Source organism: Monodon monoceros, unplaced genomic scaffold (genome assembly GCF_005190385.1).
Source record: "Monodon monoceros isolate NGI ecotype Baffin Bay Population unplaced genomic scaffold, NGI_Narwhal_1 Super_Scaffold_22, whole genome shotgun sequence".
Lineage (NCBI taxonomy): Eukaryota > Metazoa > Chordata > Mammalia > Artiodactyla > Monodontidae > Monodon > Monodon monoceros.
The window spans coordinates 100091622-100117144 of record NW_021703779.1 but is presented as its reverse complement, the minus strand read 5'-3'; the positions used below and the strand labels follow the sequence as shown (position 1 = coordinate 100117144).

General features: G+C 43.4%; 1 protein-coding gene and 1 non-coding gene across 2 annotated transcripts; one reads left to right on the top strand and one right to left on the bottom strand.

Annotated features, from left to right (window-relative positions):
• CUNHXorf56 (chromosome unknown CXorf56 homolog) lies at nucleotides 1-17153 on the top strand. The gene is made up of 7 exons (XM_029240813.1): nucleotides 1-183; nucleotides 3103-3220; nucleotides 11822-11863; nucleotides 14059-14197; nucleotides 14729-14818; nucleotides 15633-15725; nucleotides 16935-17153. Exons 1-7 carry the CDS (start codon nucleotides 60-62, stop codon nucleotides 16995-16997), a joined length of 669 nt encoding a protein of 222 aa, XP_029096646.1. The 5' UTR covers nucleotides 1-59; the 3' UTR covers nucleotides 16998-17153.
• TRNAK-UUU lies at nucleotides 10061-10135 on the bottom strand. The gene has a single exon. It is a non-coding gene; the product is annotated as a tRNA-Lys (tRNA).
• Nucleotides 17154-25523: the final 8370 nt, after the last annotated feature.

The following is a 25523-nucleotide window of genomic DNA, read 5'->3' as shown; positions in this document are numbered from 1 at the left end:
TGACGTCATTTCTGCGCGACTGTTACTTTTGCCTTCATTTTCCGACGCTGCTCTGAAATATGCCTAAAGTAGTTTCCCGGTCCGTAGTCTGCTCCGATACCCGGGATCGCGAGGAATATGACGACGGCGAGAAGCCCCTTCACGTCTACTACTGTTTATGCGGCCAGATGGTCCTGGTGCTGGGTGAGTAGTCTGAAAGGAGCTAAACTTCGGGTTCTCGAGGGCGCATTTCCTCTGGCTGTGATCTGGCAGCCGAGTCTATGCGAGGATTTCCCTCTCCATGAAAATCCTCCGTACCCATCCCGCCCCACTTCAGGGCAGCTTTTCGGTTTTCTGTTTAACCTTGTGATTCTGTATCCAGAACTCTCTCAAAACTAAATTCCTCTTCCATAAAAAATATACTCACTCTCCTCCCACTCTGCGTCTAGAAACTTTGTAACCTTTCTGCCGGATACAAGTATATTGTAACAGCTCTGATGTTACGTGAAAATAACCTCTTACCCGCATTGATCCTACATTCTCCTCCAGCTATAACCTCATTTCTTTGCTTCTTTTATAGCAAAACTTCTAAAAAGAATTACCTGTATGGGCTGTCTCTGCATCCTCACTTCCCATTCCTTCTTGCCCTCACTTCAAGCAGGCTTTCCTTCTCACCTCACCATCCAAATCATATTTGTCAAAGTTACTAACGAACGTGTTACCAGTTCCAGTGGTCAATTATCAGTGCTCACTTAAATCCCCTCTCAGTGGCATTTGACAGATGATCACTCCATCCTTCTTGAAACCCTTCATTTGCATCCAAGACTCCACACTTTACTGATTTTTCTCCTACCTTGATTTTCCCCCCTCTCAGTGTCTGGCTCCTTTTTTTTTTTTTTTTTTTTTTTGCGGTACGCGGGCCTCTCACTGTTGTGGCCTCTCCCGTTGCGGAGCACAGGCTCCGGACGCGCAGGCTCCGGACGCGCAGGCTCAGCGGCCATGGCTCACGGGCCCAGCCGCTCCGCGGCATGCGGGATCCTCCCGGACTGGGGCACGAACCCGTGTCCCCTGCATCGGCAGGCGGACTCTCAACCACTGCACCACCAGGGAAGCCCCTGGCTCCTTTTTCTGTCTCAGACTTTTAGGCATTGCACGGCCCTCCGGCTCAGTCCTCTCATCTGTTCTCAATCTGTACTCACTCCTTCGGAGATGTCAACCATTCCCAAGCTTTAAATACCGTTTATATGCTGATGACTCCCAAATGTTCCTCTTTAACCTGAACCTCTTCTCAAACTCCACCTGCCTACTCAGCGTCTCCATTTGGATGTCTAATGGACCACTTAAAGAGACCGTGTTCTCACAACATTGTAAATCAACTATACTTAAATAAATTTTTTTTTAAAAATTAAAAAAAAGAGAGAGAGGGAGACCATGTTCAAAATTAACTTCATGATCTCCTACTTTCTGCTCTCCACTGTACCTCTCAGACTTCCCTATCACAGTCAGTGGTACCACTCTTCACAGAGTATCTCAGAATCATTCTTGACTTCTCCATCCAGTCCATCAACAAATTCTGCAGGTGCTTCCTTGAAAATCTATCTAGAATCTACTTTTTACCACCTCCATTTCTCCAAGCCACCACCATCCCTCACCTGGATTGCCACAGTAGTCTCTTGCTCACCACTCATTGTCCCCAGAGTCCTGTTCCAAACCAGTGTTTTCCTGTAATGCCAAGAATAAGACCAAAGTCCATAACGAGACCCTGTGTGATCAGACCTCCAGCTACCTCTCAGATTTCATCTCCTAACACTCTTCCCCTTGCTCACTGCACTCCAGCTACAGCGGCCTTTTTGATTTTTCTGTCTTGTCAAAATGTTCCTGCCCGCAGGGCCTTTGGGATCGGTATTTCTTCTGCCTCAAACCCTTTCCCCTCCATGCCCCCTTTCTTCATTCAGGTCTATGCTGAAATGTCACTTCCTTGGAGAACCCTTCTGTGACTACCTTATCTAAAATAGCACCCCGTCACTCTTCGTCCTCTTACCGTGCCTGATTTTTCTGGGTAGCACTTATCACTATCTGGATCACTGTGCATCCTCTTAATATCTTGTCTAACTTTTTTTATTAGCACTTATCATTATCCAAGATCATGTTATATAATTATTAATTTGAAAATTTCTGCCTCCTCTACTGGCCCGTAAACTTCATCAGGTCAGGGTCTTTGTGTGCCCCGTTTTTTGCTGAATCCTTAGCACAGTGTTCCAACTGTGCCTGGTACATAGAAGGCCCTCCCGTATTTACTGAGTAAATGAATTCCCTTTTGATCACTTAGAGATGGGTCTGAATTCTTGTTCTGCTTCCTATTAAATGCGTGGCCGATCTCTTAGCCTTCCTAATCCTCAATTCCCTTACCTTTAAGCTAGGAATAGTAAATGTCTACTCTGGCAGGTCGTTGAGAAGAGTCACGAGCTGATGTGCAAACTGCCTCATGCTAACTCCCCTCTCCACCTCCTCCATGAATCTGCAATCACTCTGATCACTTGACTTCTCTGTCATCCTTTAGGTACTTAATTTGCATTGTATCAATTTTCCATCTGCTTTATACCTGTACCTAATTTACTTCCTGTATGTTTTCATTGTTTTTGGATCAGAACTCCCCTAACTGGGATGGGTCATTCACATACCATATATATAATAGCATACCACCTACCCACTCTCTCCTTTCCGAAGCACTTATCCAACTTTTCCAATCAATGCCTTCCTCATAGGCATTCCAGGACGCTTGATCGTCTCTTCTCATTCTAACGCATTATAGCACAAGCCAAGTGTACCAGGATCAGAAATACTCATAGAAAACTTGAATTGCAGTGCTGGGAAGGACTTTTGAGATAATATAATCAAGTAAGGAGAAAGAGCCCTAGAGAGGAAGTGATTAGCCAGAGCTGGGGCTAAAATCCACGTCTCCTGACACCAAGTCATTTTTAGTTGGAACATTCAATAATAGGCTTCAATAAGCGTGATAATTATAGTAAAAATTAAAGTGCTAAGGGCCCCACTGAAAGCTTCTGATTGCCTCAGGGTATTTTTCAGTGGCTCTCGTGACCAAATCTTTCTCCATTCCGTCAGACTGTCAGTTGGAGAAATTGCCCATGAGGCCCCGGGATCGGTCCCGTGTGATTGATGCTGCCAAACACGCCCACAAGTTTTGTAACACAGAAGACGAGGAGACTATGTATCTTCGGAGGTAAGAGATTGATGTTCTCTGTCTAGGATTTCCTGGTTGTCTTGGGGTCTAGTTCTGAGGAGTATAAATACCCCATCTAGTGTGGACCAGGTCATCCATTTGGGGCCCAATACATTTGTGGTGGGTCTCTAACTTCTGTTAATGCAGCCGTATCTTTATTGTGCTTTGTTGAAGTGGTGCTGAGATGTGATTCTGTTGCCATTTGATAGCTGTAATTTGGGGTTTTTGCAAGTAGAATGAGTTCATTCAACCTGTAATCTCCAGCACACCAGGTGCCGGGCACTGAGCTAGGGACTGGATCAGCAAAGATAAATAAGGCACTGTCCTTATATACCATTAAAGAGCTCATGGCTCAGTGAGGGAACAGATTATCTATTGTGATATGATAAAATTCTGGTGTGGTGAACAGAAGCCTATGGGAAAACAGACAGCAGTAGATCATCTTGCCTGAATGGTGGTCAAGAAGGATACCAGAAGATGATGGCATTTGTGTTTGGCCTTGAACTAGGATTTCACCAAGTAGATGGAGGAGCATTCCAGGTGGAGGGACTCTGGAAGCATTAAAAGCATCAAATATGGTGTGCCTGGGAAATTTAAGTAGTCCCTTGTGGCTAGAGCCTAAGTTACTTTACAGGAAGGGGTTCATGCATCCTGGGGTGAGGACAGAGTAGAATGCTAAAGTAGACAAGTTTGGACTTTATCTTTAGGCAATAGCGATCCTCTTTTTTTAAGTAGAGGAGTGACATGGTTAGATCTGTTTTAGATTTGGGAGTCCTTGGTGTATATGGGGAGTTGAAACCTGGGAAGGGATACAGTTACATGGGAAGTGTGTGGAGCAAGAAGAGAGGATTGAAGACATAATCCTGGGAAACATTGATGTTTGAAAAGCAGACAAAATAATTGGAACATAACCAGGAGAACCTGGTGATGTGGAAAACAGGAGAGGAGAGAATTTCAAGAAGTGAGGGAAGGGGGTGGTCATCAACAGGTGCCAAATGCCACAGAGAGGTCATCCTGCTCTAAGTCCATTCATTCATTCAGCAAATGTTTCATTTATTGAGCTCCTACTGTGTGCCAGGTACTGTCCTAAAAGTCTGGGCTATACCAGTATATTAGTTTGTTAGGGCTGCTATAACAAAGTACCATAAACTAGGCGGCTTAAAACAACAGAAATGAATTGTCTCACAGTTCTAGAGGCTGGAATCTGAGATTACTGTGTCGGTAGGGCCATGCTGTCTCTGAAGGTTCTAGGGGAGGAGCCTTCCTTGCCCCTTCCTAGCTTCTGGTGTTTGCCGGCAGTCCTTGACATTTCTTGACTTGTAGATGCATCACTCTAGCCTCTGTCTGCATCATTGTATGGCTTTTTCCCTGTGTTTCTGTCTCTGTTTCTTCTCTTCTTATAAGGACGCCAGTTATATTAAATTAAGGGAACATTCTGCTCATCTCTGTGACCTCATCTTAACTAATTATATCTGCAATGACCCTTTTTTCAAATAAGGTCACACTCTGAGGTTCCTGGAAGGACATAACTTTTTAAGGGACACTATCCAAACCAGTACAACCAGTAAACAAGCAAAGAACCTTGCCTGTACAGAGCTTATATTCTAGTGTTGAACCGGAAAAAGCTACAGGCTGACATCTAGCTATGTTTATTTAAGAAACCAAACTGTTATCAGCCCACACTAATGAAAACAGTTAGAAACTATTGCTAGGCGACATTCAGTACCAACTCAGGCACCACTGTGACAACTGGGCTTCTAGAATTATGTAGTTGAAGAGAAAATTGCTTATATACAGGATACAAGTGGGGACACAGATTATAAAACATGAAATTCACAAAGGAAGGCCCTCCAGGTAACATTGGGGAAGTCCTCCATTGTGGTATATAGGAAGGTTTATAAATAACATGCCCTATCTAAAGCTAATCCATTCTCTTGTGCTTTTTCTCCCTCTATTAACCTTTATTTAGGTTTCTGATTTTGAAAATTCTCAACTGACTGTCTTTAGGATTGCTAAAATATTTATTACATATGTCATAATTATATATAACAGTTCTAGATAATATGTATTAAATGTATATATATTAGTTAATACAGAAAGTAATCTAACAACACAACTAGGCCACAGGCTCCTATGGCACTATAAGGCAGATGCCGTCACCTGTAGGCCAGAAAACTGGGAGGCCCTAGGCTGAAGTGGCAACCCTGGAATCCAGTTAGCCTGATCCTGGAAGTGAGCCAGCTTTGGGCCCAGCCTTAGTGCCGGGTGTTGCACAGGCCAGTGACCTCTGGCCAAGTGACTCTGTTGGGCCACAGAGTTCTCAGAGTTTACCCACAAGGCATGGTAGACTTCCCCCTTGGTTGACATGGTTCCTGCTCTAATCATGAACAGTCTTTCCAAGGGCCCACTTTAGCATGCTCCTTTCTTATCAGGGGTGAAATTTCAGTCTGATCTTACCCCTCCTATTCTTTAGCCAGATGAGTGTGGGTGCCCCAGTTACTGAAAATATGGCAGTCTGCCTAATGCATGCCCTGGAGCCTGTCACTTTCCACCTCCAAGTCTTCCATTCTAAAGTACCTCTCCTTTGACTCTGTTGTTCCCTGGTACCTTCCCTCCCTCATCCATTGCTTCCCCAGTTGCCCATCCAGTGGGTGCTTTTCTGTCTGGATCTTTGTTGACCATGCCTCCCTTGATGATGTCTCCTTCCTTGACTTCTGTGAAGCTACTCTTGTGATTCTCCTTCTACTTCTTTGGCTTTCTCAGTCTTCTGGATTCTTCTTCCTGCCCCTTAAATGTTGGCATTCCCCAGGGTTCTGACCTTGATTTTATTCCCTCTCTCTATATACTCTCCTTGGCCATTCTCACCACCTCTTGTGGCCTCAGTTTCGCTTATATGCTGATGACTCACAAAATCTAGATCTGCCTCCGTTTCTCTCTTGTGCCCAGAACTGTATATCTAACTACCTATTCTACCTCTTCACCTGATGTTCTACCTCAGATACAGCATGACTAAAGCCAAACTCATTTCTCTAACGTGGAAAATCCCACAGATTGGTTCACTCAGCACCACTCCAACACTCTTCTATTTTACCTGCCTATATACCAGTGTCTGTAAAGATAGGGCACGCATTCCAGCTTCTCCCCACTCCAAAAACCCCCTAAGATTCTGAACGTGACTTAGCTTTTGCCAAGTAAAATGGACAGAAGTAGAAGTTGTTGGGTGGGGCTTCCAAGGAAAGTCCTTTTTACTCTTCTCATTCCTTCCTGCTTTTTGGAAAACGGGCGTGATAATTGGAGCACCAGAAGCCATCCTGGGACTAGAAAGGGAAGGCCACAAGGATTGCAGAGTTTTTTGCCATGCTATCCTTGGGTCTCAACCATTACCAGGAACCGCCTTCCTCTACACTTATTTTACATGAGAAGAAACTCTTGTGTTGAAGCCACTGCAGTCAGGTCTCTGAAGGTGTCAGCTAAACACAATTCCTTCTTTTTCCTCCTCCTACGATGACATCACCATTCACGCAGTGGCCCGGGGCAGAAATCTGGGAGCCAGTCCTGTCTTTGTCTCATCCATCCCTGCCCCCCGCCATCCCCTGCACACATCCAGTCACTCACCATGTACTGTCGATTCTACCTTCTAGTCTGTCTTGTGGCTGCCTCCTCCTGTTCAGCCCAGCCACACTGCCATCATTCTGGTACCCAACATCACTTGCTTGGGCTATCAAAGTGTCCTCTTACCTCCCCCCCCACCCCCCACCCGCTCTCCTCCAGACTATCGTCTACTGCCTGAATGATCTCACATGCGCGTGATGTCAGTTTCCTGCTTCAGATCTTTCAGTGACTCTTCATCACCTACAGCAGTGCCTTTCAAACGTTTTTAAGCAATGAATCCTTTCTTCAAATGAAATTTTTACCAGAAGTATAAATAAGCAAGAAGCTTCTGTGATTGGGGAAGAGTTGAGCCCAACGCATTAAGGACTTCTCCCCTTTCTCCTATCCGATTTCATTTAGGGATCATTGTGGAGCGCAATTTAAAAAATCCTGGCTAGCAGGATAAAATCCAAGTCTGAAGGCTCTCTATGATCTGGCCCTAGCCTACCTGTTCATCCTCATCTCCTGGTATTCCTATGGATTTTTGTTGTTGTTGTTTGTTTTTTTGAACAGCAAACATTGATCATCTCATATAGTTTCTGTGGGTCAGGAACTTAAGAACAGCTTAGCTGGATGGTCTCTCATGAGGCTGTGGTTAAGAGGTCAACCTTGGGTGCAGTTATTTGAAGTCTTTAATTAGGGCTGGATGTTCCACTTCCAAGGTGGTTCACTCACATGGTTGGCAGCTGAGTGCTAACTGTTGGGAAGAAGCATTAGTTCTTTAGAACAAGGATCTTCCATAGGGCTGCTTGAGTATCCTTGTAACATGGCAGCTGGCTTCCCACAGTGTGAGTAATCCAAGAGAGAGGGAGTTGGAAGCTATAATGTCTTTTATGACCAAGACTCAGAAGTTACAAACCATCACTTCTTCAGTGTCTTATTGGTGTCACAAGTCAGCTGTGTTCATTGTGGGAGGGCATTATACAAGGATTATTGACATTATTATGTCAATACCAGGGGGCAAGAATCATTGGGGCCATCTTAGATGCTGCTACCACAACCAGGGAGAATGTTTTATTTTGTCTTTGGCCTTTCCTATCTCACATATTCCTGGAGATTAAGGACAAGAAAGAAAATCAAGGTCCATTAAGTCCAAATATCTAGCTCATATTAATCACTTCTTTATAATTGTACCACTTAAAACCCTTGTCTTATTTGTATTAGAGTCTCCATATCTCAAGAAGATGAACATTTTTTCTTTTTTGGCTGTGCCATGCGGCTTGCAGGATCTTAGTTCCCCGACCAGGGATTGAACCCATGCCCTCTGCAGTGGAAGCATGGAGTCCCAACCACTGGACTGCCAGGGAAGTCCCTGTAGCTTTTTGTGTCTGGCATCTTCCATTTAGTATATTTTCAAGATTCATCCATGTGTAGAATGGATTCTTTTTTTTTTTTTCGCTGCGTTGGGTCTTCGTTGCTGCCCATGGGCTGTCTCTAGTTGCAGCCAGTGGGGGCTACTCTTCATTGCGGTGTACGTGCTTCTCATTGCGGTGGCTTCTCGTTGCGGAGCACAGGCTCTAGGCTCGCAGGCTCAGTAGTTGTGGCACACGGGCTTAGTTGCTTCAGGGCATGTGGCTCTTCCTGGACCAGGGCTCGAACCCATGTCCCCTGCATTGGCAGGCAAATTCTTAACCATTGCGCCACCAGGGAAGTCCTGTGTTGTTTTTTTTTTTTTAACTAACTTTTTAAAGTATTATGGCTAATGCTGCTGTAAACATTTGTGTACACGTTTTTGTGTGAACATGCTTTTGCTTCTCATGGGTGGATATGTATGAGTTGCTGGATCATATGGTAACTCTGTGTTTAACCTTTTGAGGACCTTGTAGAGTGGTTTCAAAAGGAGTTGCACCATTTTACATTCTTGCCAGTAGTATATGAGGGTTCCTGTTTCTCCACATCCTTGCCAATAATTGTTATTGTCTGCCTTTTTTTTTTTTTTTTTTTTTGCGGTACGCGGGTCTCTCACTGCTGCGGCCTCCCCTGTTGCGGAGCACAGGCTCCGGACGCGCAGGCTCAGTGGCCATGGCTCACGGGCCCAGCCGCTCCGCGGCATGTGAGATCTTCCCGGAGCGGGGCATGAACCCGTGTCCCCTGCATCGGCAGGCGGACTCTCAGCCACTGTGCCACCAGGGAAGCCCTATTGTCTGCCTTTTTGATATACCTATCCTAGTGTGTATGAGATGGTATCGTTGTGGTTTTGATTTGCATTTCCCTGATGGCTAATGATGTTGAGCTTTTCATGTCCTTATTGGTCATTTATGTATCTTCTTTGGAGAAATGTCTAGTCAAATTCTGTGTCCATTTTTGGGCTTCCCTGGTGGCGTAGTGGTTAAGAACCTGTCTGCCAATGCAGGGGACATGGGTTCGAGCCTTGGTACGGGAAGATCCCACATGCTGCAGAACAACTAAGCCCATGCGCCACAGCTACTGAGCCTGCGCTCTAGAGCCCGCGAGCCACAACTACTGAGCCCGCGTGCCACAACTACTGAACCCCGCGCCTAGAGCCCATGCTCCGCAACAAGGGAAGCCATTGCAATGAGAAGCCCGCACACCGCAATGAAGAGTAGGCCCCGCTTGCTGCGACTAGAGAAAGCCCGTGCACAGCTACAAAGACCCAACAAGCCAAAAGTAAATAAATAAAATAAATTAATTAAAAAAATTCTTTGTCCATTTTTTAAATGGAGTATTTGTGTTTTTTATTGTTGTAAGAATTTTTTATTATGGATACTAGTCCCTTATCAGATATATGATTTACAAATATTTTTTCCCATTCTGTGGGTTGCCTTTTCACTTTCTTGATGGTATTCCTGGAAGCACAAAAGTTTTTCATTTTAATTGTCCCATTTATCTATTTTTTCTTTGATTGCTTGTGCTGTAGGTATCATATTTTTAAAACCATTGCCTGATCTAAGGTCTTGAAGATTTATACTTATATATTCTAACAGTTTTATAGGTTTGATTGTTACCTTTTTTTTTTTTTTTTTTTGCTGCACCTTGGTATGTGGGATCTTAGTTCCCTGACCAGGGATCGAACCCACACCCCCTGCACTGGAAGCGCAGGGTCTTAACCATTGGACCACCAGGGAAGTCCCAGTTCTTACCTTTAAGTCATTCATCCATTTTGAGTTAATTTTTAAATTTTTTGTTTATTTATTTTTTGGCCATGCCACACAGCTTGTGGGATCTTAGTTCCCTGACCAGGGATCAAACCTGGGCCCCCTGCAGTGGAAAAGTGCAGAGCCCTAACCACTGGGCCACCAGGGAACTCCCCATTTTGAGTTAATTTTTGTACATAGTGTGAGGTAGGGATCTAAATTAATCCTTTTGTGTGTGGATATCCAGTTATCCCGGTACTATTTATTGAAAGACTATTCTTTCCCCCATTGAATGGTCTTGGCACCACTGAAAATAAATTAACCATATATGTATGGGTTTATTGTGGACTCTCAGTTCTGTTCCATTGATCTATATGTCTGTCCTTATGCCAGTACCACCCTGTCTTGATTACTGTGGCTTTGTATTAAGTTTTGAAATTATGTACAAGTCCACCAACTTTGTTCTTCTTCAAGACTGTTTTGTCTACTCTGGATTCCTTACAATTCCATGTGAATTTGAGGATCAGCTTGTCAATTTCTGCAAAAAAAACAGCTGGGATTTTGATAGGGATTGTGTTGAAGTTGTAGATTCATTTGGAAAGTGTTGCCATCTTAACAATATTAAGGCTTCAATCCATGAACATGAAGTGTCATTCCATTTACTTAGGTCTTTAATTTCTTTCAGTGATGTTTTGTAGTTTTCAGTGCACAAGTTATGCACTTCCTTTGTTAAATTTATTCCTAAATATTTTATTCTTTTTGATGCTATTGTAACTGGACTTGTTTTCTTATCTTCGTTTTTGGATTGTTCATTTCTAGTGTATAGGACTACCATTAATTTGTGAATATTGGTCTTATATCCTGCAGCTTTACTAAACTTGTTTATTAGTCCTAATAGTGTGTGTGTGTGTGTGTGTGTGTGTGTGTGTGTGTGTATGCTTTAGGGTTTCTACACACAAAATTATATCATCTGCAAATAGAGATGGTTTTACTTTTTCCCTTCCAATCTGGATGCTTTTTATTTCTTTTTCTTGCCTAATTGCCCTGGCTAGAACTTCCAGTACAGTGTTGAATAGAAGTGTTGAGAGTGGGTATCCCTGTCTTCTTCCTGATCTTAGAGGGAAAGGTTTCAGTTTTTCACCATTAAATATGATGTTAGTTTATGTGGCTTAGTAGATGTGAATTTTTCATAGATGCCCCTTATAAGGTAGAGGAGGTTCCCTTCTATTTCTAGTATATTGAAGGGGCTTTGAATTTTGTCAGATGCTTTTTATGCATCTGTTAAGGTGATCATGTGTGTTTTCTCTTTTATTCTATTATTATAGTGTATCGCATTGATTGATTTTTTTTTTGTATGTTGCACCAATCTTGCATTCCTGGGATAAATTCCACTTGGCAATGTGGTATAAACCTTCTTTATACGTTGCTTGATTCAGTTTTGCCTGTATTTTTTTAAATTTTTATTTATTTATTTTATTTTTGGCTGTGTTGGGTCTTCGTTTCTGTGTGAGGGCTTTCACTAGTTGTGGCAAGCGGGGGCCACTCTTCATCGCGGCACGCGGGCCTCTCACTATCACGGCCTCTCTTGTTGCGGAGCACAGGCTTCAGACGCGCAGGCTCAGTAGTTGTGGCTCACGGGCCTACTTGCTCCATGGCATGTGGGATCTTCCCAGACCAGGGCTCGAACCCGTGTCCCCTACATTAGCAGGCAGATTCTCAACCACTGCGCCACCAGGGAAGCCCAAGGATAACTTTTGAAAAGCCCTTTTAGCATTTGAAGTAGTGAGCTAGTGAGGTTGGTAGGTTATGAGATTTGTTTGTATCTTTTTTTTTTTAACTTCCATTTTCTGTGCAGGCCTGAAGGCATTGAACGACAGTACAGGAAGAAATGTGCAAAGTAAGTATTAACAGTGTGGGTTTCTCCAAGAATAAGCAAGTAGAGGCAATGATGTGTTAGGAAAAGAATCATTTGGAGACAATTCTCTGTTATATCTTTATCCCTATAATCTTACCTGCCTTCAAACTTCAATTATGCAAATACCAATATGCTTCTTAAAGAGATGCAACTGACCAAGTTACATCTCTGACCAGCTGGCCACAAAAATGGGTTTTTAAGCATAGTATTATTTTTTTCACTGAGGTGTAACTTATATATAATAAAATTTGCCCTTCCTAAGTGTACAGTTTGATGAGTGTTGACAGAAGCACAGAGCCATGTAACGTCACCACTCCTGTGACATAGACGTTTCCAGTGCTCCTTTGCAATCAGTCTCCTTCCTCACCCCTCCCCTCGCCAGCACTGATCTGCCTTCTGTTACCGTGGTTTTACCTTTTCTAAAATGTGATGTAAATTCTACAGTATGTGTTCTACTACATACAATATGTATCTCTTACATCTGGTTTCTTTCATGTTGCATGATGCTTTGGGGATTCATCTGAGTTGTTATGCGTATCAGTAATTTGTTCCTCTTTATCGCTGAGTAGTAGTCATTGCACCACAGTTTGTTTAACCATTGACCTGTTGAAGGGCATTTGAGTTGTTAATGGCTTTGGCTATTATAAATAAAGCTGCTATGAACATTCTAGTATAAATCTTGTGGGAACATGTGTTTTCTCTTGGAGTGGAATTGTTGGGTCATATGGTAAATGTAACATAGTGTAATTTTTTTTGATATTTTTTATTTGTTTTGGTTGCACCGGGTCTTAGTTGTGGCAGGCAGCCTCCTTAGTTGTGGCACGCGGGCTCCTTAGTTGTGCCATGCAAACTCTTAGTTGCAGCCTGCATGTGGGATCTAGTTCCCTGATCAGGGATTGAACCCGGGCTTCCTGCATTAGGAGCACAGAGTCTTAACCACTGCGCCACCAGGGAAATCCCCACATAGTGTAATTTAATCCAAACTTATTTATAAAGTCTGTTATAGGACTACAGACCCAAGAACTTTAGAGACTATTATTTAAAGATATATATGATTTCCAGCTTTAGGTTGTTAACAGTGAGAATATTAAACTATAATAAGTTTAATCTTGTTGATGAATTACAGTTCAATCTTGGCTCTCAGAAGACTCAGACTAGAATTAAAGCAGGGAAGTGGCTAAGAAGGCATTTTAGTTTACAGCCACATTAGATTTGTTAGACTACTTTAATCATATCTTATGGGTATGGGTCTACTTCACTTAGCTGAAGAAGTATAATAGAAGTGAGCAACCAGGACTTCCCTGGTGGCGCAGTGGTTAAGAATCCGCCTGCCAATGCAGGGGACACGGGTTCGAGCCCTGTCTGGGAAGATCCCACATGCCATGGAGCAACTAAGCCCATGTGCCACAACTACTGAGCCTGCACTCTAGAGCCCGCGAGCCACAACTAATGAGCCTGTGTGCCACAACTACTGAAGCCTGTGCACCTAGAGCCCGTGCTCTGCAACAAGAGAAGCCACCGCAATAAGAAGCCCGCACACTGCGACGAAGAGTAACCCCCGCTCGCTGCAACTAGAGAAAGACTGTGTGCAGCAACGAAGACTCAAAGCTGCCAAAAATAAATAAATAAATAAAATTTTTTAAAAAAGAAAGCCTGGCGATTGCTACAGAGCTTAGTTGGCAGACCACTGCAGTGGAGCCTTTATGCTCCTTCTTTTTTAAAAATAATTAATTAATTAATTTTTATTTTTGGCTGAGAGGGGTCTTTGTTGCTGCGCGCGGGCTTTCTCTCGTTGCGGCGAGCGGGGGCTACTCTTCGTTGCAGTGCGCAGGCTCTAGGTGTGTGGGCTTCAGTAGTTGAGGCTCGCAGGCCCTAGAGCACAGGCTCAGTAGTTGTGGTGCACGGGCTTAGTTGCTCCGCGGCATGTGGGATCTTCCCGGACCAGTGTTCAAACCCGTGTCCCCTGCGTTGGCAGGCGGATTCTTAACCACTGTGCCACCAGAGAAGCCCAACTGTCAGTGATTCTTATCAAGTAGTTTTGGGAAACACTGGGAAGAGCTAATCATCAGTTTATGCCACAAACACAAATTTTCCCAGAGTCTAAGCACACTTTGTGAAGCACCGTTTTGGGGATTTGCATTCTGAGGCCTCCCTGAGATTCACTGTTCTGTTTGCAGGTGCGGGCTGCCACTCTTCTACCAGTCCCAACCGAAGAATGCTCCTGTGACTTTCATTGTGGATGGAGCAGTAGTCAAGTTTGGCCAGGGTTTTGGGAAGACGAACATATATACTCAGAAACAAGAGCCTCCTAAGAAAGTAATTATCACTGAAGGAGACAGATGGGTTAATACAGCTACAGATTTAGCCCTACAGTTTTAAAGAAGATTATGGTGCATGAGAAACTGCCCTTCATGAGCACTCTCTTTATTAAGAGAATGCCATTTTTGTGTATAAGCAGATGCTACAAAGTTGTAACACCTATTATGTGTTCTCTTTTCTTTCCTACATCTGCTCTGTGAGTAAAGTTAGAAATTGTATGATTTTTATTCACATTTACTTCCTTTGAAATTTCTTCTTTTTCCAGTGTGAGCAATTAAACATTGAATGAATAAGGCTAGTCTTTAAATATACTTTTAAAAACCCTTGATGGCAAATACTAGAAAAATATAATGCAAATTAAAATATGGGCACTTTTAGATAGGCCAGCCTGTCCCAAGGAGGTCCCCTGCCCCCAGGAACCAGGCTTGTACACTTGCACACACCCACTCACACATACACACTCACACACACACGACTCACAGAGCCTCTTGAGGTAAACTAGACTGATTCCTCTTCCTGCAACTCCAGGTGATGATGACGAAACGGACTAAAGACATGGGCAAGTTCAGCTCTGTCACTGTGTCTACTATTGATGAAGAGGAAGAGGAGATTGAGGCTGTAAGTGCTTCTGCTCTCAGGGGAATTGGAATGCAGGGCGGGGGGAGGGGGCTCTCCAACCAGAGCATTAAGTAACAGAATAACTAGGAACTTCGCTCGTAGATCTTGCTCTGCTACTAAGAAACGCTGCGATACCGGGCTGGTTCCTGTTTCCCTGGATCTCAGGGACATCTCTGTAAGATAAGGAGCAGGGAGTTGGACTAGATCAGTCTTTTTTTGTTTGTTTTTTGCGGTACGCAGGCCTCTCACTGCTGTGGCCTCTCCCGTTGCGGAGCACAGGCTCCGGACGCGCAGGCTCAGCGGCCATGGCTCACGGGCCCAGCCGCTCCGCGGCATGTGGGATCTTCCCGGACGGGGGCACGAACCCGCGTCCCCTGCATCGGCAGGCGGACTCTCAACCACTGCGCCACCAGGGAAGCCCAGTCATTTTTTTCATACTGTTTTTTGAGATGCCTTCGGGGGCAAATCCCTCCTCATCCCTCTTCAGTTGAAAAACTACTGGGCTCAGCAATTTCAAGTCCCTTCCAGTCCAGCTCTGATGGTGTGGGAGTCTGTCCTTAGCAAGAGCAGCAATTACCTTTATGGTATTTCAGTATAATGATGTTTACAGAGAGATGTTATCTGTTACTTAAATGTGGTTTCGGTTGAAACCTGACTGTCCCGGATTATGGAAAAGCTGAAGAGTTGAAAGGGAGCAGAGCCTTGCCATTTCAGTAATAATTTCATAATTTGAGGAGTATAAACTTCTCCCGAGGTCTCTGTTGCTCCTCTTTGGTGAGACTGCTGGTCTAAGGGTGCTTCTTTCTTCCCTCAGAGAGAAGTTGCTGACTCGTATGCGCAGAATGCCAAGGTGATTGAGAAGCAGCTGGAGCGCAAAGGCATGAGTAAGAGGCGGCTGCAGGAGCTGGTGAGTGGCGGGGGCAGGGGCTGGCAGGCGCTGGGCTGGACTGTTTGGGTTCCTCGGTCTGAAAGACTCTCTGGCAGGCAGGGGAATCCTTTCAGAAGTCTGTCAGGGGTTATGGTGTGGCTGGCTGCCAGGTGTCTAACCGTGGGCCGTGGCTGTCAATACATACCCTACTCTGGGATAGTGACCACAGGATCCAGGCCCCAAATGATAGTTCTTGTTAGCCAACCCTAACGAGAATGATAAGTTAATCTGCTACTTGTGGTCCAAGGTCAGGAGTTCAAGATCGGGGCTCATGGGTGCTCTCCCAGGGTATGAGGTATACAGTGGGGCTACATTGGGGCGCCAGGATGGGGCTGGTCGCTACTTCTTAAAGCACTGCTTCCACCACCGCTGTCTGCACTATTCCTAGGCTCTTTGTTGAGCACACACGTCTATATGTGATGGTGCCTATGTTTCTGTTTTCCTGATAATAAGTTACTTATGATATTTCTTTGAAATCAGACATCCCAGCATTGGTGCCTCATCGAAAAGTATACCAGTCTATTCTACTGACTGTAGAGGAGTTTTTGGTGACAGAGGTAGTGGGTCTTGAGAGCTGCTTTACCTTGCCATGGTGATCTAGAGCACTGCTTATCAAATTTTCTGAGGTGAAGGACCAGTGCTTGCTTCTTGTTTTAAAATTTGTCAAGAGTAGATTTGTAATTTATAAAATGCAATAAAAATGAATTTGCCTGAATTCTTCTTATGAGATGATTTTACTTTCTTATTGCTCTGTCAAATTGCTATAAAAGCTTCTAAATGCTTACTCTCAATTTTTGTGTGTATCTTCATGGACTGCACAACTTTAGGTAGCACTGTTCTAGAACAGTGTTCTTCCTCCTGTTCTGCCACAAATAGGATACTGATATGTCATGATATTGATTCCTCCAGTCCTTCAGGGGTCCTGGAGCTGTGGGATCCCTACACTGATAGACCACAGCCCTGTGTGTTTACCCCGTTTTACCATACAGATATTATTATCTTCAATGTGTGTCATAACATCAGAAAGGTTGGAAAGCGGTTGCTAGAGTTTCATCACAATTTTAGAAACACGGTTCTAGTTTGTATACTAAATGAGCATGAGGGGATAGTGTTGGGGCAGTTAGAATAAGGCAGGAAAATCAGAATTTCATGTCATGTATCAGGACATATACTCTTCTTCCTTTCCAGGCTGAACTGGAAGCCAAGAAAGCGAAAATGAAGGGAACCTTGATTGACAACCAGTTCAAATAATCAGGACCTTTCTGTGAACCCAGACTGGAGGCAAGCATTTAGATGAGGAGGAAAAAGAGCGTTTTCTTGACTACATGGACTGGTTCCTGCCTTTATGCCCCAGCAGAAGGCTTTACGTGTCTTTCCAGTGATTCTCCTACATTCAGTGAGGTCTTTTTTTTTTTTTTTTTTTTTTTCCCGGTACGTGGGCCTCTCACTGTTGTGGCCTGTCCCATTGCGGAGCACAGGCTCCGGACGCGCAGGCTCAGCGGCCATGGCTCACGGGCCCAGCCGCTCCGTGGCATGTGGGATCCTCCCGGACCGGGGCACGAACCCGTGTCCCCTGCATCGGCAGGCGGACTCCCAACCACTGCGCCACCAGGGAAGCCAAGCCCTCAGTGAGGTCTTTGAGTTCATCTGACCTGCTTTCTAGAGATGGATTTTTCTCAATCTTTCTGTGTATAGGTCTTCTGTACTATTTTTTGTCCATTTGATATAAACTTCTTCATCTGTGTAGAAGCTCTGTGAATAGACCAGTGCTTCAGTGTGTCTGGTTTCTAAAGGAGCTATTCTTATTCCTTCTTCAAAGTTAATAAAATGTTTAAAGATTTTTGAAAAAAAATAAAAGTAACATGAATTACATTTAAAGTTACAGCAAGCCAGATCCTTTTAAGTGGCTCTGTCTCTGTTCTTAGACTGGCAGGTATTGGCTAGGGTTTGAATCTCTCTACATCTCTCTACATCCATAACAAGCCAGAATCTGCATAAAGTTTCCTTTACCTCAAATGTTAAAACTCTAGGCACGCCAACCCTTATCAGATGTTGTACATGCAGAAGGAAAAGCCAGATTCAAGTGAGGGGGTAGGATAGCTCTGATCTGCATGAAAATGGGGTCTTGGTAAGCAACCCAAGGGAGCTGCCATCCTGTCAAGCAGCTAAGAGCGTGCTTCCATGTGTGGGCACGTGGGAGGGAGACATGGTAGAGTAAGAAATGACACCGACTCTAGGTCCAACCACCTCACTACACATAACTCAATTTCGTTTCTTTTTATGGCTGAGCAATATTCCATTGTATATATGTGCCACATCTTCTTTATCTATTCATCCGATGATGGACACTTAGGTTGTTTCCATGTCCTGGCTATTGTAAATAGAGCTGCCATGAACATTGTGGTCCATGACTTTTTTTGAATTATGGTTTTCTCAGGGTATATGCCCAGTAGTGGGATTGCTGGGTTGTATGGTAGTTCTATTTGTAGTTTTGTTTTTTGTTTTTTTTTGTTTTTTCAGTACGCGGGCCTCTCACTGCTGTGGCCTCTCCCGCTGTGGAGCACAGGCTCCGGACGCGCAGGGGCAGCGGCCATGGCTCACAGGCCCAGCCGCTCCACGGCATGTGGGATCTTCCCGGACCGGGGCATGAACCCGTGTCCCCTGCATCGGCAGGCGGACTCTCAACCACTGCGCCACCAGGGAAGCCCTATTTGTAGTTTTTTAAGGAACCTCTATACTGTTCTCCATAGTGGCTGTATCAATTTACATTCCCACCAACAGTGCAGGAGGGTTCCCTTTTCTCCACACCCTCTCCAGCATTTATTGTTTCTAGATTTTTTGATGATGGCCATTCTGACCGGGGTGAGATGATATCTCATTGTAGTTTTGATTTGCATTTCTCTAATGATTAATGATGTTGAGCATTCTTTCATGTGTTTGTTGGCAATCTATATACCTAGAGTCTGTCATACAGAGTGAAGTAAGTCAGAAAGAGAAAAACAAATACCATATGCTAACATATATATATATGGAATATAAGAAAAAAAAAAGGTCATGAAGAACCTAGGGGTAAGACGGGAATAAAGACACAGACCTACTAGAGAATGGACTTGAGGACATGGGGAGGGGGAAGGGTAAGCTGTGACAAAGTGAGAGAGTGGCATGGACATATATACACTACCAAACATAAAATAGATAGCTAGTCGGAAGCAGCCACATAGCACAGGGAGATCAGCTTGATGCTTTGTGACCACCTAGAGGGGTGGGATAGGGAGGGTGGGAGGGAGGGAGATGCAAGAGGGAAGAGATATGGGAACATATGTATATGTATAACTGATTCGCTTCGTCATAAAGCAGAAACTAACACACCATTGTAAAGCAATTATACTGCAATGAAGATGTTAAAAAAAAAATAAAAAGAAATGACACTGAGATAAACAAAAGTTATCTGTTGACTGTCTTTTATTTCACATCTGCTATTTGTGGAGGAGTGTCGTATACATAGATATTTAATGTCACACTGCTTCAGTGACATTAGTATGTAGTGTCTGTACCCATGTTTTTATCTGTTCACCTGTATTGCAAGGTGTTGGGACAGGAGGAGTGTTTTAGCCTCTTCGTATTATTTACATGGCTTGGGTGCTTAGTAGGCACCCAAGGCATGTATGTGAGGTGCTGCTGGGAAACAGTAGGGCATTTTTCTTTGCTTTTTTTCCCCCGATTTCTGAATTTGGAAGGAAAAGTAGGTTAGAGTGGGGGTAGATGTGAGCTAGCAAGAACTGGGAGAAAGAGGGGTGGGGGGTCCTGGGAAAGCCCGGGGTGGGGCTGTGTGACCAGCTTCTCAGTTACTCTCCTGCATCCAATGGGGGCTTTGCAACTGAGTCTTCCTCTCCACCTCATTTCCTGGTCCTCATGTTGAGAGATAATTAGGCATCGTGTGGATAAGCAACCATAACCTCCTCACAATTCCTTGACCACAACTCCAAACAATGACTTTTACCTTCACCCCCCTTTAGCCACAAACTCCTTGGACATCATCTACACCACCTGTGAGAGCCAATACTCTGCTCTGACCACAGCCTCCTACCATTGCTGCTCTTTCATACTTCCACTAAACCTGTTTTGTTTTGTTTTTAGATTTGAAGAGAGATTATTATTTTTTTCATTGAAGTATGGGTGATTTACAATATTGTGTTAGTTTCAGGTGTACAACAAAGTGATTTGGTTATACATACATATGTATATATCTATATTTTTTCTATTCTTTTCCATTATAATTTCTTATAAGGTATTGAATATAGTTCCCTGTGCTATGCAGTAGGACCTTGTTGTTTATCTGTTTTATATATAGTAGTGTGCATCTGTTAATCCCATACTCCCAATTTATGCACCCACCTGCCCCCCTTTGGTACCCGTAAGTTTGTTTTCTGTGTTTCTGAGTCTGCTTCTGTTTTGTAAACAAGTTCATTTGTACTATTTTTTAGATTCCACATATAAGTGATATAACATTTGTCTTTCTCTGCCTGGCTTCACTTAGTATGATAATCTCTAGGTCCATCCATGTTGCTGCAAATGGCATTATTTCATGCTTTTTTATGGATGAGTAATATTCCATTGTATATATATGTACCACATCTTTGTTATCCATTCATGTGTCCATGGACATTTAGGTTGCTTCCATGTCTTGGCTGTTGTTAACAGCGCTACAGTGAACATTGGGGTGCATGTATCTTTTCAAATCATGGTTTTCTCTAGATATATGCCCAGGAGTGGGATTGCTGGATATGGTAACTCTACTTTTAGTTTTTAAAGGAACCTCCATACTCTACTTTTAGTTTTTAAAGGAACCTCCATACTGTTTTCCACAGTGGAAAACCTCCATACTGTTTTCCACAGTGGCTGTAACTAACTTACATTCCTACACCCTCTCCAGCATTTATTATTTGTAGACTTTCTGATGATAGCCATTCTGACTGGTGTGGGGTGATACATCATTGTAATTTTGATTTGCATTCCTCTAATAATTTTTGAGCATATTTTCATGTGCTTTTTAGCCATCTGTATGTCTTTTTAAATGAAATGTCTATGTAGATCTTCTGCCCATTTTTTGATTGGGTTTGGATTTTTATTATTGAGTTGTATGAGCTGTTTATATATTTTGGAAATAAAGCCCTTGTTGGTCACATCATTTGCACATATTTTCTGCCAGTCCATAGGTAGTCTTTTTGTTTTGTTGATGGTTTACTTTGCTGTGCAAAAGCTTATAAGTATGATTAGGCCCCATTTGTTAATTTTCGCTTTTATTTCTATTGCCTTGGGACTGACCTAAGAAAACATTGCTATGATTTATGTCGGAATGTTTTGCCTATGTTCTCTTCTAGGAGTTTTATGGTGTCATGTTTTATATTTAGGTCTTTAAACCATTCTGAGTTTATCTTTGTGTATGGCATCAGGGTGTGTCCTAACTTCATTGATTTACATGTGGCTGTCCAGCTTTCCCAACACCACTTGCTGAAGAGACTGTCTTTTCTCCATTGTATATTCTTGCCTCCTTTATCAAAAATAAGGTGACCGGGGCTTCCCTGGTGGTGCAGTGGTTGAGAGTCCGCCTGCCGATGCAGGGGACACGGGTTCGTGCCCCGGTCCAGGAAGACCCCACATGCCGCGGAGCAGCTGGGCCCGTGCGCCATGGCCGCTGAGCCTGCGCGTCCGGAGCCTGTGCTCCACAACGGGAGAGGCCACAACAGTGAGAGGCCCGCATACAAAAAAAAAAAAAAAAAAACAAACATGATTGGGAACAGATCACACTTTTATTCTGAGCCATCAAGTAAAGTGCAATGTAAAGACCCTTGCATAGAGGACTCCCTGTAACAAATGCGTGGTTACCTTTCTACATATTTTCTGAAGTACTTGCCTTTAGATGATAATCCGGAACCATTTCAACATCTGGTTCAACTTATGCATTTTATTTCATCTTTAAGACTGCAAATTGTTATGTCACTAGCACCAAACAAGCATGTGCTCTTCATTGTGTTTTATTCTTTCATGCTGAAATAGTTATTAAAATAACATGACATAGTCTCTCTATTCTATTTAGTTGTAGTGTTTTAGCCACAAACACAGTGTTTTAGAGTTAGTATAAAGAGCCATATTGAAATTTTGGAGAGTCTTATTCTATTTTTTGTTTGGTTTTGCAAATTCTTGACTGTGATAATATAGTAAAATGTTTTAAAATGTTGCCACCGCAATAACTGTTTACATTTGGAAGTGTAATTTTATTGTTTAAGAGAAATTGAAAAGCTATTTATTTATTTATTGGCCACACTAGGCAGCTTGTGAAATCTTAGTTCCCTGACCAGGGACTGAACCTGGGCCCTGGCAGTGAAAGCCTAGTCCTAACCACTGGACCACCAGGGAATTCCTTGAAAAGCTTTTTAAAAACTAGCTTGTGTCAACCATTTTAGGAGCCTTACTGCTGCAGACCACCTCCTTTTCTTAAGGGAAAATATGCCCTTTTTTATTCCTTTGATGTTTTATTCTGCTTCTTCACCTGACTACTCCTCTTTTTCACTCAGTTTTAACAAAGCACAGTCCATTACACTTGACCTTTTAATCTTTTATATTCTTCCAGGAAAACAAAAAGCATCACTTATGGTGAACTCTACCTGTTTTTATTTTGTATTATTTATTTATTTATTTGTTTGTTTGTTTATATTTTTTGGCTACACCGCATGGCTTGTGGGATCTTAGTTCCCCTACCGGAGATTGAACCCAGGCCCTCAGCAGTTAAAGCGTGGAGTCCTAACCATTGGACCACCAGGGAATTCCCTCAACCTCTTTTTAAACTTTATAGAACCTTGATCCTCCCGTTTTCTCCCAGTATTGCAGTTCTGTCCCCCTCTTTCTTCCTTTTGACCCAGCCTGATCCTGTGATTGATGATCACAATTCCTCTCATGAGCCCCTTTAACTCTATTATTTATTTATTTTTTTGGCCACGCTGTGCAGCATGTGGGATCTTAGTTCCTGATGAGGGAACCCATGCTCCCTGCATTGGAAGCATGGAGTCCTAACCACTGGACCACCAGGGAATTCCCACCTTGATTTTTCTTTTAGATTTTAAAAAATCTTTGGATAATTTTGGATTTACAGAAAGTTCCAAAAATAGGACAGAGTTCCTTTATGCTCTTTACTACAGTTCCTCTAATATTAACATCTTATATCAGGGGTCCCCAACCCCCAGGTGGAACAGCAGGAGGTGAGCAGTGGACAATCGATTGAAGCTTCATCTGCCACTCCCCATCGCTCGCATTACCGCCTGAAGCATCCCTCCTCCCCATCTGTGGAAAAATTGTCTTCCACAAAATTGGTCCCTGGTGCCAAAAAAGGTTGGGAACCACAGTATTATATAATGCTATGAGCTGAATTTTGTCCCCCTCCAAATTCACATGTTGAAGCCCTAATCCCCAATATAATGGTATGTGGACATGGGCCTTTGAGAGGTAATTAGATTTAGATGAGGTCATGAGGGTGGGACCCTCGTGACAGGATTAGTGCAATTACAAGAAGAGACCAGAGAGTTCTCCTTCCCTTTCTCTGTCTCTCCCAGTCTTTCTCTTTCTCTCCACCTCTCTCTCTCCCACGTGCGGACACAGCAAGAAGGTAGCAATCTGCAAGCCAGGAAGAGAGCTCTCACCAGGAACTGAATCAGCCAGCACCTTGATCTTGGACTTATTAGTCTCTGGAACTGTGACAAATAAATGTCTAGTTTAAGTTACCCAGTCCATGGTATTTTGTTATAGTAGCCCTAGAAGACTAATATATATAAAACCATAGTACATTGGTCAAAACTAAGAAATTAACATTGGTATAATAACGTTAAAGTACGGACTTCATTTGGATTTCATCAGTTTTTCCACTGTGTCCTCTTTATGTTCCAGGATCCAATTCAGGATCTCACATTGCATTTAAACTTTCATGTCTCTTTAGTCTCCTCTGATCTATGACAGTTTTTCAGTGGTATCTCATGCTTTTAATTTGCATTTCCCTCATGTCAGATGATGTTGAACATATTCTTCTTCTTTATTATGGTAAAAAAACACATAACATTTACCATCTTGGGGGGAGATTGGTTCAAGATGGCGGAGTAGAAGGACGTGCTCTCACTCCCTCTTGCAAGAACACCAGAATCACAACTAACTGCTGAACAATCATCGACAGAAAGACACTGGAACTCACCAGAAAAGATATCCCACATCCAAAGACAAAGGAGAAGCCACAATGAGATGGTAGGAGGGGCGCAATCACAGTAAAATCAAATCCCATAACTGCTGGGTGGGTGACTCACAAACTGGAGAACACTTATACCACAGAAGTCCACCCACTGGAGTGAAGGCTCAGCCCCACGTCAGGCTTCCCAACCTGGGGGTCTGGCAATGGGAGGAGGAATTCCTAGAGAATCAGACTTTAAAGCTTAGCGGGATTTGATTGCAGGACTTCGACAGGACTGGGGGAAACAGAGACTCCACTCTTGGAGGGCACACACAAAGCAGTGTGTGCATCAGGACCCAGGGGAAGGAGCAGTGACCCCGGGAGAGACTGAACCAGACTGACCTGCTAGTGTTGGAGGGTCTCCTGCAGAGGCAGGGGGTGGCTGTGTGTCATCGTGAGGACAAGGATGCTGGCAGAAGAAGTTCTGGGAAGTACTCCTTGGCGTGAGCCTTCCCAGAGTCTGCCATAAGCCCCACCAAAAAGCCCGGGTAGGCTCCAGTGTTGGGACACCTCAAGCGAAACAACCAACATGGGGGGAACCCAGCCCCACCCATCAGCAGACAAGTGGATTAAATTTTACTGAGCTCTGCACACCAGAGCAACAGTAAGCTCTACCCATCACCAGTCCCTCCCATCAGGAAACTTGCACAAGCCTCTTAGATAGCCTCATCCACTGGAGGGCAGACAGCAGAAGCAAGAAGAACTACAATCCTGCAAGCTGGGAACAAAAACCACATTCACAGAAAGATAGACAAGATGAAAAGGCAGAGGGCTATGTACCAGATGAAGGAACAAAATAAAACCCCAGAAAAACGACTAAATAAAGTGGAGATAGGCAACCTTCCAGAAAAAGAATTCAGAATTATGATAGTAAAGATAATCCAGGACCTCGGAAAAAGAATGGAGGCAAATATCAAGAAGATGCAAGAAATGTTTAACAAAGATCCAGAAGAATTAAAGAACAAACAAACAGAGATGAACAACACAATAACTGAAATGAAAACTACACTAGAAGGAATCAACAGCAGAATAACTGAAGCAAAAGAACGGATAAGTGACCTGAAGACAGAATGATGGAATTCACTGCTGCGGAACAGAATAAAGATAAAAGAATGAAAAGAAATGAAGACAGCCTAAGAGACCTCTGGGACAACATTAAATGCAACAACATTCGCATTATAGGGGTCCCAGAAGGAGAAGAGAGAGAGAGGACCCAAGAAAATATTTGAAGAGATTATACTCAAAAATTCCCTAACATGGGAAAGGAAATAGCCACCCAAGTCCAGGAAGCACAGAGAGTCCCATACAGGATAAACCCAAGGAGAAACACGCCGAGACACATAGTAATCAACTTGGCAAAAATTAAAGACAAATTATTGAAAGCAGCAAGGGAAGAATGACAAATAACATACAAGGGAACTCCCATAAGGTTAACAGCTGATTTCTCAGCAGAAACTCTACAAGCCAGAAGGGAGTGGCACGATATACTTAAAGCGATGAAAGGGAAG